Source organism: Phyllobates terribilis, unplaced genomic scaffold (assembly GCF_046119375.1).
Source record: "Phyllobates terribilis strain yellow unplaced genomic scaffold, ASM4611937v1 Scaffold_13__5_contigs__length_258822181, whole genome shotgun sequence".
In the NCBI taxonomy this organism is placed as follows: Eukaryota; Metazoa; Chordata; class Amphibia; order Anura; family Dendrobatidae; genus Phyllobates; species Phyllobates terribilis.
Window position 1 is genome coordinate 85,354,109 of NW_027362773.1, and position 19,034 is coordinate 85,373,142.

General features: G+C 42.8%; 1 protein-coding gene across 2 annotated transcripts in view; it reads right to left on the reverse strand.

Moving 5' to 3' along the window:
- Positions 1–4,916: 4,916 nt before the first annotated feature.
- Positions 4,917–19,034, reverse strand: part of PRDM11 (PR/SET domain 11) — a 121,636-nt gene continuing 107,518 nt past the window's right edge. The window contains exons 4-8 of one of the 2 annotated variants that reach the window (XM_073658150.1): positions 17,430–17,692; positions 15,760–15,827; positions 13,785–13,972; positions 9,844–10,479; positions 4,917–9,552 (exon numbers count right to left, since the gene is read on the reverse strand). In XM_073658150.1, coding sequence (XP_073514251.1) covers positions 7,391–9,552; positions 9,844–10,479; positions 13,785–13,972; positions 15,760–15,827; positions 17,430–17,692 — 3,317 coding nt within the window. In that variant the 3' untranslated portion in view covers positions 4,917–7,390. The remainder of the gene's footprint in view (positions 9,553–9,843; positions 10,480–13,784; positions 13,973–15,759; positions 15,828–17,429; positions 17,693–19,034) is intronic. The other variant, XM_073658151.1, reaches the window with a different exon arrangement.

Here is a 19,034-nt window from a genome sequence, read left to right on the forward strand (position 1 = left end):
GACGCGGGAGAGTCATACTGTGCCAACACATCCTGTAATTTGTCGGATAAACCATGACAAAACTGGCTCCTAAGAGCCGGGTCATTCCACTGGGTGTCCGTGGCCCACCTACGGAACTCCGAACAGAATTCCTCCGCCGGACGATCTCCCTGCTGGATCCTACGTAACCTAGACTCAGCAAGGGAGATCCGATCTGGGTCCTCATATACGAGTCCCAGAGCAGCGAAAAACCTATCCACTGACTGGAGAGCCGGGGAGCCCGGGGGAAGAGAGAACGTCCAAGATTGTGGGTCCCCTTGTAGGAGCGAGATGACAATTCCCACCCTTTGTTCTTCACTCCCCGATGACCGAGGCCGCAGCCGAAAGTACAACTTGCATGCCTCCCGGAAAACAAAAAACTTGTCCCGCCCCCCAGTGAACCTGTCAGGGAGAGCTACTTTAGGTTCTGGTCCGGCTTGCTCCTGAGGATGCAAAACCTTGGACCTAACGTCCGCCAGCTCCATGGACAAACTCTGCAACTGCCGAGCTAGACCGGCTACTGGATCCATGGTAGCTGGAGAAAAACTAAGTGGGTCGGTGAAAATGTCACGCTGTCTCTGTATACTGGAGGTAGGGGGCCTAAGCTGACCCTAAGCTGGGGCCCTGGCTAATCCCTCAACCTGGAGGTACTGTTAAAGGTACAGAGGTCCAGGCCGCCAGCGTAACCCCTACCTCCTGAGGATCCCTGCACCTAAGTAATCTAGTCCTGAGAAGGACCCCGATCACAACAAAAGGGGACAAGCAATAATATGCCCACACACAGTACTTAGACGAACGAGACAGTACAAGGGAAAAGCCAAAACCACCTTGCATACAACAACTACACAACTACAACAGAGGGAACACCAACGGGAAAGGAGATAAATGATAAAGCGAGGAAGGGAAAAGACACTTCAAATACACTTATCTCAGAAACTCCAAACACCACGATCCGCTCTGTAAGTCTGAATGAAATGCTTTCACCGACACTTCCCAAACAGACCAGCAGGCATTTGAAGGAGTCTCACTACAGAAGTATTGATTGCAGCTGGGCGAGGCTGGACCTCGTCTAGCACAGAGAGAGAGAGAATTAACTCCCTCACTGCCGAAAAACACAAAGCACCAACAAGTCAGCTGCGAGAAGTCAGGCTGTGTACTCGTGACGATCTTCGTGGCGACACACCCGTGACAATAGAATAGTGAGTGCAGCTCTGGAGTTTAATACAGAATGTAATTCAGGATCAGTACAGGATCAGTAATGTAATGTATGTACACAGTGACTGCACCAGCAGAATAGTGAGTGCAGCTCTGGGGTATAATACAGGATGTAACTCAGGATCAGTTCAGGATCAGTAATGTAATGTATGTACACAGTAACTCCATCAGCAGAATAGTGAGTGCAGCTCTGAAGTATAATACAGGATGTAACTCAGGATCAGTACAGGATCAGTAATGTAATATATGTACACAGTGACTGCACAAGCAGAATAGTGAGTGCAGCTCTGGGGTATAATACAGGATGTAACTCAGGATCAGTTATGTAATGTATGTACATAGTGACTGCACCAGCAGAATAGTGAGTGCAGCTCTGGAGTATAATACAGGATGTAACTCCGGATCAGTACAGGATCAGTAATGTAATGTATGTGCACAGTGACTGCACCAGCAGAATAGTGACTGCAGCTCTGGAGTATAATACAGGATGTAACTCAGGATCAGTACAGGATCATTAATGTAATGTATGTACACAGTGACTGCACCAGCAGAATAGTGACTGCAGCTCTGGAGTATAATACAGGATGTAACTCAGGATCAGTACAGGATCAGTAATGTAATGTATGTACATAGTGACTGCACCAGCTGAATAGTGAGTGCAGCTCTGGAGTATAATACAGGCTGTAACTCAGGATCAGTAATGTAATGTATGTACACAGTGACAGCACCAGAAGAATAGTGAGTGCAGCTCTGGAGTATAATACAGGATGTAACTCAGGATCATTACAGGATCAGTAATGTAATGTATGTACACAGCGACTGCACCAGCAGAATAGTGAGTGCAGCTCTGGAGTATAATACAGGATGTAACTCAGGATCAGTACAGGATCAGTAATGTAATGTATGTACACAGTGACTGCACCAGCAGAATAGTGAGTGCAGCTCTGGAGTATAATACAGGGTGTAACTCCTGATCAGTACAGGATCAGTAATGTAATGTCTGTACACAGTGACTGCACCAGCAGAATAGTGAGTGCAGCTCTGGAGTATAATAAAGGATGTAACTCAGGATCAGTAGAGGATCAGTAATGTAATGTATGTACACAGTGACTGCACCAACAGAATAGTAAGTGCAGCTCTGGAGTATAATACAGGATGTAACTCCTGATCAGTACAGGATCAGTAATGTAATGTCTGTACACAGTGACTCCACCAGCAGAATAGTAAGTGCAGCTCTGGAGTATAATACAGGATGTAACTCAGGATCAGTAATGTAATGTATGTACATAGTAACTGCACCAGCAGAATAGAGAGTGCAGCTCTGGAGTATAATACAGGATGTAATCAGGATCAGTACAGGATCAGTAATGTAATGTATGTACACAGTGACTGCACCAGCAGAATAGTGAGTTCAGCTCTGGAGTATAATAAAGGATGTAATCAGGACCAGTACAGGATCAGTAATGTAATGTATGTACACAGTGACTGCACCAGCAGAATAGTGAGTGCAGCTCTGGGGTATAATACAGGATGTAACTCAGGATCAGTTCAGGATCAGTAATGTAATGTATGTACACAGTGACTCCATCAGCAGAATAGTGAGTGCAGCTCTGAAGTATAATACAGGATGTAACTCAGGATCAGTACAGGATCAGTAATGTAATATATGTACACAGTGACTGCACAAGCAGAATAGTGAGTGCAGCTCTGGGGTATAATACAGGATGTAACTCAGGATCAGTTATGTAATGTATGTACATAGTGACTGCACCAGCAGAATAGTGAGTGCAGCTCTGGAGTATAATACAGGATGTAACTCCGGATCAGTACAGGATCAGTAATGTAATGTATGTGCACAGTGACTGCACCAGCAGAATAGTGACTGCAGCTCTGGAGTATAATACAGGATGTAACTCAGGATCAGTACAGGATCATTAATGTAATGTATGTACACAGTGACTGCACCAGCAGAATAGTGACTGCAGCTCTGGAGTATAATACAGGATGTAACTCAGGATCAGTACAGGATCAGTAATGTAATGTATGTACATAGTGACTGCACCAGCTGAATAGTGAGTGCAGCTCTGGAGTATAATACAGGCTGTAACTCAGGATCAGTAATGTAATGTATGTACACAGTGACAGCACCAGAAGAATAGTGAGTGCAGCTCTGGAGTATAATACAGGATGTAACTCAGGATCATTACAGGATCAGTAATGTAATGTATGTACACAGCGACTGCACCAGCAGAATAGTGAGTGCAGCTCTGGAGTATAATACAGGATGTAACTCAGGATCAGTACAGGATCAGTAATGTAATGTATGTACACAGTGACTGCACCAGCAGAATAGTGAGTGCAGCTCTGGAGTATAATACAGGGTGTAACTCCTGATCAGTACAGGATCAGTAATGTAATGTCTGTACACAGTGACTCCACCAGCAGAATAGTAAGTGCAGCTCTGGAGTATAATACAGGATGTAACTCAGGATCAGTAATGTAATGTATGTACATAGTAACTGCACCAGCAGAATAGAGAGTGCAGCTCTGGAGTATAATACAGGATGTAATCAGGATCAGTACAGGATCAGTAATGTAATGTATGTACACAGTGACTGCACCAGCAGAATAGTGAGTGCAGCTCTGGAGTATAATAAAGGATGTAATCAGGACCAGTACAGGATCAGTAATGTAATGTATGTACACAGTGACTGCACCAGCAGAATAGTGAGTGCAGCTCTGGGGTATAATACAGGATGTAACTCAGGATCAGTTCAGGATCAGTAATGTAATGTATGTACACAGTGACTCCATCAGCAGAATAGTGAGTGCAGCTCTGAAGTATAATACAGGATGTAACTCAGGATCAGTACAGGATCAGTAATGTAATATATGTACACAGTGACTGCACAAGCAGAATAGTGAGTGCAGCTCTGGGGTATAATACAGGATGTAACTCAGGATCAGTTATGTAATGTATGTACATAGTGACTGCACCAGCAGAATAGTGAGTGCAGCTCTGGAGTATAATACAGGATGTAACTCAGGATCAGTTATGTAATGTATGTACATAGTAACTGCACCAGCAGAATAGAGAGTGCAGCTCTGGAGTATAATACAGGATGTAATCAGGATCAGTAGAGGATCAGTAATGTAATGTATGTACACAGTGACTGCACCAACAGAATAGTGAGTGCAGCTCTGGAGTATAATACAGGATGTAACTCAGGATCAGTAATGTAATGTATGTACACAGTGACTGCACCAGCAGAATAGTGAGTGCAGCTCTGGAGTATAATACAGGATGTAACTCAGGATCAGGAATGTAATGTATGTACACAGTGACTGCACCAGCAGAATAGTGAGTGCAGCTCTGGAAATATAATACAGGATATAACTCAGGATCAGTAATGTAATGTATGTACACAGTGACTCCGCCAGCAGAATAGTGAGTGCAGCTCTGGAGTATAATACAGGATGTAACTCAGGATCAATAACGTATGTACGCAGTGACTGCACTATTTATGTAGTATTTCCCAATAGATCAGGTTGGCATTTACATGGGTACATTATATTGCTTTGCTGGATGCCAGATGCATTGCTTTCAGTCACGGATGTGACATACACACAAGATTATATTATACAATATGATATAGGACATACAAGACGAACACACAAAGAACTGGCTTACTGCAGGCATTTTATCTCATTTTATTAATATATTTTTTAGATTTTTATAAAGGATGCCTGCATATTGCAGCATGCTAGTAACCATGATGGCAGAGTCCGGTCTCACATTATTACATTACAGGACAGGAAATAGCTGCTTTGGATAAGGATTATGTGATGGTGGAGTTCACACACCACGCGGTTCAGTCGCAGTTTTTTTTTTTTTTTTTTGGGGGGGGGGGACTGGGAGTGGATCCAGAAGAAAGGAAAACTTAAGAGGGTTGACTCATGAAGACAACTCCTCACCGAACGTCCTATTAGGGCAAATGGGTGTTTCCCAATTAGGACGCCTCTAAATGGGGAGCCAATCACAAGGAACGGCCACCATTTGAGAAAATCCCCTTAAAGTGGTATTCCAGCCTAAAACATTTAGCACCTGTTCCCAGAGGCCTACTTTAATCACAAGCATTGGAGACGCCAACCCCAACTTATATGTGCTAGGTTATGAGGACAGGGGTCATTTTTCATATCTCCCATAGAGCGGAGTTGTAGCTGAGCAGGGGTTCTGTACAATCTTCCCCTTTTTATAGGTGTCCCTTGTTGAAGGTCCCAAAAGTCAGACCCCAACTGTCTAACATTCATCACCAAAGGTGTAACTTTAAACTTTCTGACCAAGACTAAAATTTGGGAAAGGTCAATCAATATTGGATTGGTGCCGATCTGACATCTTCGCCGATCAGCTGGTCCTGCCGCCACCGTAGGGTCACAATGTGTAAACCAGCACTGTGTAGTGGCCGTTCTTGGGTACTGCAGCTCAGATCACATTCACTTTCATAGTGGCTGAGCTGCTCTGGTTCTGTACACTTCCAAGGGTGATCGTGTCGGACAACCACAGATCCGATACGTATGACCTATCCCAATGATAGTAGTGCTGGACAACCCTTTTAATTATGATCAGTAAAAGAGATCCCCACTATAGATGAGTGAATTGATTCGCTGGTTCCCTGATCCAGCGGCCACGTTAGTAGTCCATGGCCATTGGATGGGAGTCCTGCAAACCGCCTCCTACCCGCTGACATCCCTAGCGCCTCTCCTGATTAGCGACACACTCATGATGTTGCACTGGGCCCGCTAATCAGAAGCGTCCAGCAATATAGGAGACAGTTTGCAGAGCTCCCATCCAGTAGCCACGGGCTACCGACGTGGCCGGTGGATCAGGGTCCTGAGAACAGATTCGCTCATCATAACGCTGTTATCTGCTAATATGGAGTGGAGAAATGTATCCATTTTCTGCCGATCACCTCCGCTCCCCCCCTGTCGTATTGCCACATCTGTGATAAGTGTTTATGGTAGGAATACCCCTTTATTAATTTTCGTTTCTTACAAACCGGATCCCAGTTTTTCTTAAAAAACATAAAAACTGTATGATGCACCAACGATGGACTGGAAAACCTTAGCTTATTCTTTTATTTCACAAAATGAATTCTCTCCGCAGCAATATAGAGATGTAGCAGATCCGAATTTGCAGTTTAACATTTTTTTTTTTAACGTAGTCCGTTGATCCAAGGAAAGTACAGATTCAACTATCAGTGTGATATCCCAATAAACTGCGCTAAATTACCAACTCAGCTCTGCTACATCTGTACAAGCTAAAATATAGTATTAAGAAAAAAAATATATATATATATATCTAAAAAATATTTTTTAAACATAAACTCTGCCATAAATTCCCCCAAACAATACAAGAAGTATACATTGTGTGTGATTACAAAACATTTGTAAGTGTCGTAAAAGGAAAGTGATTTGGGTATAATAAACATTGGGGTGACCTCTACAGTGTTTGTCCTTAGAATGAAGAGTCAAGGTGCGGTTAGCCATATTTGGACCCAAAAGCACCCCCACTACTGTACCCTGGGGACAGAGAGGCAGTGAAAATAAAAGTTTGCCCATTGGTGATTTTTACATAAAAGATACATAGTTGTTTGGTTTTTTTTAAACAGAATACATAAAAAGAGAATACAAATTAGGATAACACATAGATTAAATTATATATATATATATATATATATAAAAAAAATGATAGCGATTTATGTGGATTTGGACTTCCGGGATCCTGACATACAAATGTTTGTTCTTACCTATGAACAAAACAGAGGGGGTATATATAAAAAATGTACCTGGTCGGGATTGTACATGCTTTGAGAAAGGGGTATGTGGTTTCTTTGTCCTGTTTTGGCCATAAAGAAACCATTCCAGCTGCCATAGGTGAAAAATGTGATACCATTTGTGAGGTTTCCTAATAAAAGGCTCAGTCTTTTTTGTAAATATTTAGTGGGATTTTTTTTTCTATTAATATATATATATATAATATATATTTATATATATTTATTTTTTACATTTTTTTTTATAATATACCAAAAATTTAAGAGTATAGATAGAAAAAAAAACATATCCAATAGCTTCAGGACCACAAAAGAAAAAAAAAAGTTTAAATGTCTTGGTAATACTCGGAGCCGAGCTCCATAGAGTGGAGCATGGGTTTCTGGTCCAGAGAAGACATCTTGCTGAGCATCTCGGCGGACAAGGAGTAGCTATTCCCTGACTTTTCCTCAAACCAACCGTCCAGAGCTCTCTTGGCATCGAAATTGGAGATGGACGGTCCATTCACGGCTATGGTCAAGAGGTCGCTCAACTGGTCTAAAGTCAGCCTTGAGCGGTTGTTTTTGCGCAGCCTTTGGAGAGCGTTGCGCCCTTTTTCGCAGCAGGCCGTAGACGTGGGAAGGACTTTTAGGATCTGTACTATCTTGTTTAAGAGCAGGAATCTCTGTTTGTACTTACAGATATGGCCTATTAAATCTTTGAAACCGTTTTTGGTACAGTAGTCAGCCTTAAGCTCTCGCCATTCCAACAATAGGCCGCTTCTGGTGTCGGCACCATCCCTACAGTCCGAAAGAAATGACTGGATGCCGCTCAGGTGTTCGTATATTTGCAGCATTTCCTCCTCTCCGTAGCCTATGAGCTCCTCTGTGCTCCGGGGCCACAAAGACAAGTCGAAAACTTGGCAAGCTTTTACAAATATTCGGCTACGGGAATCAAACCGTTGGGCTAGGGTGAGTTGGGTCTTCTGACAAATCTTCTCACGGATGGACTGAAATTTTGCTTCGGCCACACGTAAATTCTTCAAGGAGATCCCATTGAAACTTTCCCTGAAGTTTTCTTCAAACTCCTGAAGATATTCCCCAGGAGAATCTGTTAGACGGCTAACTTCTTGAATGGCTTCTTCTATTTTCTCATCCACCTGTGACACCAACAGGTACTCGCCCTGGAAGACGTAGGCCAGACGGGACAAGACTGCGATTACATCCAAAAGGAAGTAGATAAGCTTAATTGACTGGTAATCCATGAGAAACTGAAGGAGGGCTAAAGCAATGGCGGAGGCGTCGGCTCGTTGTGTTTGACTGCTGACGTCTTTCAAATGGGCCACCACTTCCAGGTAGTCCTTAATCAGAGCATTCAACACGTTCTGCTCGCCTATTATCCATTTCACTGCCCGAATATCACCTAGGAATTCTGTTTCCTCACAAAGGGTTGCAGCAGTAAGTCGAAGTTCACACATCAGACGGGGAGAGTACCGGTAGAAACTAAGTAGCTGCTTCAGGTTGTTTTCTAATTCTTCTAAACATGGAAGTTCTTTTCCACTAATTGCATCCAAAATTTCTAAGTGGGGCCTGTGTACCATAAACGGTAAACACAGTAGCCAAGGCAATGTTTTCCTGATTGTCATATACATATTTGCTCGCAGTCCAGCTGTTATGTTGGCTCCATCAACTCCTAACCCTACGGTTGGCCTCTCGTCCTGAAGTCGGATACCAAGAGCTGAGAAGGCCCTGTCAATGCCTTGGAGATAGCTCTCAGTGGTTGGCAAGCCCAGCTCTTGAAAAGAGAGAAACTCTGTGGCAGGTGGGCCATCATTACTGGTGTACTGGACGTAGACTGCCACCGTATCGGCAAGAAGCTCTTCACTTTGCCCATCTAAGATAATGCTTAAGAAAGGAGATTGTCGAATGCGCTCTACTAAGTCTTCTCTAAGTGCTCTGGCGATATGATGAATCAAAATCTGACAATCGCCTTCGTTCATATACTGGTCAACTACACGGAGTTCACACTTTCTCAGTAGTTCTGCTAGAGGTCGGAAGTCATAATAAGGCCTGCCTTCCATAGCCAAGTGGTATGCGGTGTTGAAAAGGAGAGTCATGTTCCTGCACATTTCCTCAGTCTTTTCGGGGTGCATCCTGAGCTTGTAGAGCTGCAAACATTTTTTGTGGAGGTTACTTTGGCTGTGGAGCTTTATAGTGTGAATTTTAAACTGTTTGGAACCGATGATGAAGGCTGAAGTTCTTGAGGACTGCACCGTGTACTGCCTACAAACGTGACACCACATCTCATTCAACGTAGACGAATATCTCAGGAACCAGAACTTTTTTAACCATTCTTGTTTGAAGCGACGGATCCGTCTACCGGTGGATGCAGACATCTTAGAAGGCTCGTCGGTAGATGCCAGTATCTCATTGGAGACCGACTCGTCCGCAGAGTCTACTTCCTGATCGTCGTCTTCCATCATTGTGGGTGCGATGGACATGTTTTCTGGAGCTGGGAGACAAAAGTCAACAGATCAAGACAAATAAAAAAAGCACTTGGACATAGAAAGGAAAAAAAATTAGATGGGTAGTAATGAGATCATTATGCACCATGTGACCCTGTAAGACTAAAAACTATTGTTTTATTAAAAAATTGCCTCCAAGAACCCCATAAATTAAAAAAAATAGACCAAGAGTAGCTAGTCTTTGTTCCGTAAATTGCTTCTGTCAAGGCTAGCTAACTAATCTATCATGAGAACAGACAATACTAAATGTAAACTGTTGGCAAATGCCAATTCCATACCTGAGATATCGGAAAACTCTGGAACCTCAGTTTTCTGAGGAATCAACTGAGGAACTTCAGGCACTTTTCCAGATCTTAGCCTTTCCACCTCGGCCTGAAGCTCACGGATTTTCTTCTTTAACCTGATACAGTTTGGGCAGAAAGAAGTGGTGGGGATTTCATCTGTATCACCAATGGCAGCAAACTCATCGGGACTTTCTACTTTGATAGACGAGCGGTCTTCTAGATCATCTTCTGGTAGGTTGGTCTCCCTATCTAGACCTTTAACGGAAGCATGAGGAACCTTCCACTCCAACGAGATTCTCGTTTGGTTTTGGGCAGAAAACTTTTGGCCTGTTTTACATCTATCTCCGTGGTTCTCATACTGATACTTAGGAACCTTCTTCCCCAGTATAGGACTACTTGTCACCAGGGGGTGGTCTTCCATTTTAGCAGACTCTAGAGAAGCCTCTAAGACATCTTTGAAGATTAAGTCAATTTTTTTCTTCTTGGTATGAGGGTGTAGCTCGCCCTCCTCACAGCTTCGTTTGTAGAGGCTCTTCCCTTGCTTAAGAGCAGTGATTGGAAACGGGCCTTTCACATCTTCTTGGTTTTCCAAGATTCTGTCATTGTTTTCCCTTAACAAACCTCTTTCTCCTGGAAAGGAAAATTAGGTGTGTTACCATATTGCCACATGTTCCCTTATTAAAACCTTACATTTTTTTTAAAGTTTACTTCACTAGAAGATTGCCATTATCCTTTGGCGACACACATGGTGTCATGTTACGTTGTTTACCTAAGTTCTGATAACCCCTCTCGATTAGGTCTAGGCCTACATTTGGATCGATGCTTAGGCCCTCCCAACTAGAACATTGGTTACCTAAGTTCTGATAACCCCTCTCAATTAGGTCTAGGCCTATAGCTGGATCGATGCTTAGGCCCGCCCAACTAGAACATTGGTTACCTAAGTTCTGATAACCCCTCTCAATTAGGTCTAGGCCTACAGCTGGATCGATGCTTAGGCCCTCCCAACTAGAACATTGGTTACCTAAGTTCTGATAACCTCTCTCGATTAGGTCTAGGCCTACAGCTGGATCGATGCTTAGGCCCTCCCAACTAGAACATTGGTTACCTAAGTTCTGATAACCTCTCTCGATTAGGTCTAGGCCTACAGCTGGATCGATGCTTAGGACCTCCCAACTAGAACATTGGTTACCTAAGTTCTGATAACCCCTCTCAATTAGGTCTAGGCCTACAGCTGGATCGATGCTTAGGCCCTCCCAACTAGAACATTGGTTACCTAAGTTCTGATAACCCCTCTCGATTAGGTCTAGGCCTACATTTGGATCGATGCTTAGGACCTCCCAACTAGAACTGAGTCATGACCAAAAAAAGCCTGAGATGTTAGAGAACCACAGAACTGTACATTGTAGACAACTGGTATGAGCATCTATTAACAACTATTGTTATTGGTGCCTTGACATTAACACCTTTCCGCCATGGCCAATTTTTGGTTTTATTTTTTCATCCTCTTCTTCCGAAAGTAGGCCTAATTCATTAACACATGTGCGCTTTTTTTTCTAGTTTTGCGTGCTTTTCATCTGTTTTGCCTTTGCACCTAATTTTTCTTTTAATTTGCGCCTTTTTTTAAGTCTATTTTATATGTACTTGCCGTTATTTTTCTTTATTTTTTTGAGTTTTTTTTTTTTTGCTTCCTGCCAGGGAGCTACCACACAGCCCCAATTTATCTGAATGGAAAAAGACATATAAAAGTCAGATATATCATCACTTTATGATCCGGTCCGTGCTCTTCCCTCCTCAGCAGCGCTCCCAGCCATAGAACTGAACCGTTTAAGGGAAGGGGTCATCTTTGAGGGATCGCTGCTGTGGAGAGAAGCCTTAGAAATGCTGAGGCACGTTCATTCTCAGGATAGGTAGGGTTGTCAAAATTCACCCCACACACTAATCATAAAGTGACCACCGGTGTGGCCTGGGCTGGGCAGGAAGTACAGAGCGGCTCTTGTTCCATCCAGATGGACATATGACCGCTACAACCAATCAATGGCTGCAAGAGTGACAAATGCACTGATTGGCTGCAGCGGTCACAAAACTTTGTAGCTTGAACAGGAAGTGTGGAGACAAGCAAAACCAGTTTTGGCTTTATATCTTAAAGGGGTTGTCCAGTCTTGTGATAAAAGTCTGCAGCCCCTCTAATTCTGAATCGGTGCACATGCTGTCAGAGAGGGCGGTCATAGTGAAATAAAAACTAAACAGTGGTACATCGTCACATTCATATTGACATAATTAATGGCACAGAAAACACAAGTTACCAAAAATAGTGCCATTGAATATACAAGCAGCCATATGCCTAAATAGAATGAGAAAAAAGAAAAAAGTTATGTCAGAAACTGAAAAAGTAAATTAAAAAAATCACTGAAGGTCAAAACAGGTTACGTTTTAAGGGGTTAACAAAATATTTCAGACAAATCTGATACTTTGTGTTAGATGTAGTGTAGAGACAGAGGGGGCGGAGCATGACACTGATACTTTTCTTTGAATCGGAGTTAGACCCCGCCCCCGAGGAGCCGGCTCTGTCTATAATATGGTGTTTGGGAGAATCAGTCACATGTAAATGATCTAGATTTCTCACTTTCAAACTTATCATTCTGGACTGAAGGTTAAGTGCTAATTATTGGAGGGGCTGGATTTTTGGAGATTTTTTTTTGTCTGATAATCATTCCATTGTAAAACGCTACAGTCAGACTCTTCTCTCCATGATATGACTGATAACAGGGAACAAAAGAAAACACTGGACTGCAATGAAAGTGTACAGAAGACAGACAGGTTATTAAGGAATGCAGCAAACACTTCCTGGCAGCCAGTAAACTAATTATATAAACATATGTTTTCACATTTTATATATTTTTTTCCAACATTTACAGAATAAAATGAATAAGAAAACCAGGTACACATGGTGCATAACTATAAAATCATCATAATTAAAGGGAACCAACCATGAATAATAATACCACCTTTTACATTGCGAGCTAATTCACACCGTGGATGTGACTATCCAGTTATGGTGCCAGTGAATGAACAGTTAAATTGCACAACAAACACTGCTGGAGCTCATGGGCACTGCTGCGGCTGGAGGCCATTGTAATGTATGGGCCTCCCTTCCTCTGTTGGGTCAGTCCAACTCTCACTTCCCTCTATCAGTATAGTGGTAGAGAGTGAAAGTAAACTGATGCAAACAGAAAGGAAGGGAGAAGTAACCATGGGTTGTGGGACAGTCCGTATAGATATTGCAATCACTTTAAAGTGAATTTTGACTCAAAATGTTAAATCAACCATTTATTAGGAAATCAGAAGTTAGAGATATTGGGAACAACATTCCTTTTGGTTACAAAGACATCGGCACTTTTCAGCTTAGTTACGCCAACCGTTTCGAAATAGCGTCAACATGAAGTGCCGCATAATTAGTCGTCACTTTTGCATCAGATTCTCGGATAGTAAATTGTCACTTTATTGATAGTAAGTGACAGTTTTTAAAAAAATATATATATATATTATGGCTATAGTTGGTTGGCGCAACAAAACTGAAAAGTGCCGATGTCTCTGTAACCAAAAGGAATGTTGTTCCCAATATCTCCAACTTCTGATTTCCTAATCTGGAAAAAAAAAATCAAATGCCATTATTTATGGATTTAAATATTAATATGGTAACCACATTTTTGCACCTGCTAAAACTTCTGGTTTACTAAAATTTGGTTACTTTTAAGGTTTTGGGTAGAAATCAACCTTAAGTGTTTGTAGCCAATCAAAGTGTCTATATCACATTTAACAATAATGTTAGATTCCCTTTAATTTATGCTGTAAAGTATAAATATTCACAAAGGAGGAAACTCAAGAGATGATCGCAAAAAGGAAGAAAAAAAAAGATAATAAGTCACGTCTCTTACCTCTGCTGAGGTTGCGAATGATTGTCTCCTGAGACATGCTATGCAGCCGTTTCATGTAATCGTCGCTGTACCAGACTCGCAGCTTCTCTCCGGGCTGAATGTCACGACACGCGCGGAAGTAGATCTTCTCGCTGTGCTGAAATGCCATGAGGTTTTGCTCCCGTTCCTCTCGAGATATCACCACGTATCTGAGGGACACAAGTGTCATTGCTTCAAATTATGCAGTAAGAGCGTTCTTGTGCCAAACTTTACTAACTGGATCCTATGTTAGAACTTTGCTTCCATCACTATTCCCTACAAGTTGCACGGCTGCGCTCTGAAAAGGCGCACTGCTAACCTTTCCTAAAGAGGACCTCTTGCTTCCATGAAATCTAAAGAAACCAGGATATAAAAACTCTCAAATATATGTATACCGTTCAGAAAAAAATATATTCTGACAGCTCTGGCCCATTCAGAAAGGGAGACAGAAGAGACTGGAGTTGGGGCTCTCCATTGTGTCACAATTTTGTAAGATATAGGAGACTTCCTGCTTCTGAGACGGGAGATGCCACAGCGTGGGATGAAAAGAGGAGTACGCTGCGTGGGAACACAGGGATGGTCTACGCTGCAGTCTTACTTCATGCTGGATGTCGTTATGTAAGAAGCAAGAAGATGGGTTCCTGTGTATTATGCAGCAGCAGGTGCAACTGCAGAGGTTAAACCTGTCAGTCTTCTCTTCATTACGATGGCAACGGTTTTCCTTCTCTTGCAGATTGAAGGGGTATTACCATCTCAAAGACACTATCCTAATATGTAGTAGGCGTAGTAATAATAATAATATTAGCAAATACCTCCATTTAGAAATGTAGCATAGTTCTTCTGATTCGCTATGTCTCTTACCCCATGTGCAGGGAATTGCAGTAGCTTAGGTATCCATGGATACGACCACTATTGCCTAACTAACTGTCACTTTATGAGTGGACGTAACCATGGATACCTAAGCTACTTCAGTGCCCTGCACTGAGGTAACTGACATAGGTTTTCAGGAGAACTATACTACATTTCTAATTGGAGGTATTTGCTAATATTATTATTATCACACCTACTACATATTAGGATAGGATCTTGGAGATGGAAATACCGCTATAACTCTTTAAAAAGCAACTATGTTCTCTTTTTGTAGACTAACCCTTTAGAAGAAGGGATACAGACATTAACCCCTTTCATTGTTTTAGACTCATGGGGGGGGTAAAGAAAATAATCTTTTCTTCACTAATCATATATGTTTGTTTAAAGGGATTGTCCATTACTTGGACAACCCCTTCTTAAATGCTGTAGTCCCCTGAGTAAAATGAAAAAGAAAAACGCAAATTCACCCCCTGCACCAGCGGCGGTAAAGCAATGTTGGTGTAGAACCTCCCAGGGCTCTCGTGACATTGGCTGTGACACTCACCTGACATAATAATCAGCGGACACTAATAGACTGCTTAGCCCACACTTACCTCGGACGTAAGCGGGAGGTGTGCATACTGATGTTTTGTCACGTCAGCGCCAGGAGACCAACGACAGTGCGGGAGGCAAGTATATGTTTTTTTTTTATAATTTTACTAGGGAGAAAGGGTTGTCCAAGGAGTGGACAACCCCTTAAATACCATGTCGCTGTGTGCTACATGTACGCGGCTCTGTATTTCTGGCGGGGTTGCACTCTAGGCAGTAAAGGAAAGCATTAGAAGAGCATGGATGAGTCTACGGGAGAAGCTTGCTAGTGGTCCGAAGGTGGTCAACACAGCCGAGAAAGGACGAGAAAAAGGGGAGAGCGATCCGAGAGTGCGGAAAAAGCCAAAGCGCTGGCTCATCTATTCTCCTAATTCTTATACCTAGTATAGGACTACCCCACCTAATAAAACAGTAACTAGAAACACATAGAAGTAACGACAGCCAATAACAGTGATACAATGTAGCAAATGCTACTGATACAATGTAACGAAACACTGACCTCATCCAGTTGGCGCAGCTCTCATCGGTGCCATCAATGGATTTATACCTGTTGTCGTTATCCACTATCTATGAACAAAATTTTTGTTTTAAAAAAAAAAAAAGTACAGTTACCTCTTCTTTACCATAAGTTTTTTCTTGACTTTTCTCTGATATGAGGGCTTGGGTTTTGCAGAACAAGTTATATATTTTTTTTAACATCAGTATTTAATTTACGTAAAGATATAGAATGAATATAATTCTGGTGAATAGAAGCTGTTCTGCAGTCACTGGCAGCGGCCACTACACATGTAATAGAGATGAGCACTGCACCTTTCTATGTGTTTATATCACCAGAGCTTATAACAGCTGATCGCTGTGGGGTACCAGGTGTCCGATCCCACAGATCTGGTATTGATAACCTATCCTGAGACTAGATCCATTGACAACCCTTTTTAATGTATAATAATATAATGTGTTGGGAAAAAAAACAAGGAAAAATAATATTCGCGTTGGAGAAAAAAAAAAAATTCTATTGCAATTTTTGGGCTTCATTTTACTGTATCTTCAGGTCACTGCATTTAGGGCAATAACAAATTTACATATTTTTTAATGAGAATTCCTGTTTTGCAGCATAAGCAGAAAGTATATAATTAGCACCACTTTTTTGATTGCTTTTATTCTATATCTTGGGGGAGGCAAAATGATAGCAATGCTGGCATTTTTATATGGTGGAATAAACATGTAATATTTACGCACATGATGATATTATTTTCTTGGAATATTTATGTGGGTTTTTTTTTTTAATAATTTTAAAACTTTTTTTCTTACTAAACCTATTACCTAAACCTGCTTGATTGCTGGTACTATTAGACTGTGTTACATTCAGTTCTATAGGAGATGAGCTGCAGTTTTCAGTGACGTACAGAGTGTGTACAGAGCCGTGACATTGTGGTCTGTCCACTGCTCACGTCCCATCACTGCAGGAGATGAAATCAGCTGATTGGGGCAATACCAGATCAGTACCCCATCAATACAATATTGCGGACCTGATATTGTCCAGTAGTGGACAACTCTTTTAAAGGGCCAGTTTATGCTCTTATTTTATTCTCCTAAATATTTCAGTTTCTGTTTTTGTAGCATAGTTCTCCTGATTAGCTACGTCGCTTACCTCATGTGCAGGGCATTAAAGTAGCTTAGGTGTCCATGACCACTACGACCACTAATACAGTGACAGTTAGTTTGTTGTTTACCCCATGTGCAGGGCATTGCAGTAGCTTAGGTGTCCATGACCACTACGACCACTAATACAGTGACAGTTCATTAGTTGCTTACCCCATGTGCAGGGCATTAAAGTAGCTTAGGTGTCCATGACCACCACAACCACTAATACAGTGACAGTTAGTTAGTTGTTTACCCCATGTGCAGGGCATTGCAGTAGCTTAGGTGTCCATGACCACTACGACCACTAATACAGTGACAGTTCATTAGTTGCTTACCCCATGTGCAAGGCATTAAAGTAGCTTAGGTGTCCATGACCACCACGACCACTAATACAGTGACAGTTAATAAGTTGCTTACCCCATGTGCAGGGCATTTAAGCAGCTTTTTGTCACAGTTTACGCTCTAATACTCAGCTTTAACCCCTTATAGTGCTACATCTGGTATTAAGACTTTATTTGGCATACGTACCAGCCAGGAGAAGAATCCCGATGACTTGTCCTGGGACGAGATCTTCCCCTCGTACGGCCCGTACATCTGCCCTTTGGGTATGACATCATTTACACAGCGCACTTCACTCTCCCCGGTGTCGTCCTTCACCACCTCGATCCCACATGGAGCTGTTAGCGCTGCCCGGTCTGCCATGCCGAGGGGAACTTGTGTGTCCGGCACCAGCACCGGAGGTCCATGACTGGGACACTCATCAACAAAGTATTCCTGGCAAAGCTCACAGACTGGAGGGGGAGAGAAAAGGGCTGAAATGAGCGTATACCCCCAGGTACAGTATCTCCCTCTCTGGAGGACCCGTCCTGTATTACACACACAACCCATTGATGGGAATTAAAAGTGTGCAATGCTACGCTTCCTCTAAGGTGGCGCTGCAGAGAAATTAAACACTTACTGATAGGATACCCCACAAATTAGAGTTTATTTCTGGGGGTCTCAGCAGGAGGACACCTCATGATATGTTTATTGACAAGGGAGCCAAGTCTCCCATGGAGCTGAGTACCCTGAAGCATGTCACCGGTGGGCAGCAAGACCAACCAATGTCACCAAAAACTATGAAAACTCTCATTTTATGATCTGCCGGAATGCTACATTTAGAAAACCCCCAATATTCAATTAAGAAAATGTGTGCACAATCACGGTCATAGTAATATATTGCAACTCTACACTGTGCTATTCCTCTGTTACTCCTCCTGGAAATGTACAAATAAATTGACAATTTGGAGTCACCATTCCCTTTGTCATTGTGTGTCTTCCTACACAGTTTTCATCTGTGACAGAGTAGGGAAAAACCTTATTGAGTATGGGAATGGTACCATCCCAAACAATGGTGCAACTATTATTATTATTATTATTATTATTTATTATTATAGCGTCATTTATTCCATGGCGCTTTACATGTGAAAAGGGGTATGTAGCACCCTGAGGACTCGGCTGCTACAGGGGTATTGCACCTCAACCCAGAGGTGTGGTATTCCACTCCCGGGTAAGGATGGAGTGTGGGACTGAGCTCAGTAAGCTGCATGCACTACATACATCCCATTTCCGGGGGACAGAACTACGGTACTCCCACCAAGTAGATGTGCAGGTACGACAGCGTCTGTCCCTGGCTGGAGTGGGAGGGGGGGTGGAACATCCCAGTAGTGTAGGGGCAGATAGGGGAGGGGCTCTGGGCATAGAGATAGGAGCCCATTGGGTGCTGGTCACCTGGGCTCACACATAGAGGGAGTATATATGGTGGGCACCATCTTAGGACAGGGTCAGTCAGTCTGAGGAGGAGCAGAGCAGAGGAGCTCAGCCAGGAGGGCTGACAGGGAGCTGTGGCTCCGGCTGGGCCCAGCTCCAGGGCCAGGCCTGAAGCAGAGAGGAAGAAGAAAGGCCCAGAGACGCAGAAAAGAGGGAGCCCTAAGATCCCATAAGCAAACCAAAAAGGGTGAAGGGTTGGCAGAAGAGGGCACCGGATCCCAAGCTGGCGGAGGTAAAAGTAACCCTTAACCAGGAACCGGAGGTCGTGGGCAAGCTTTGCCACGACCCTCACCACATCCACCAGGAAGGTACACCAAGAGTAGG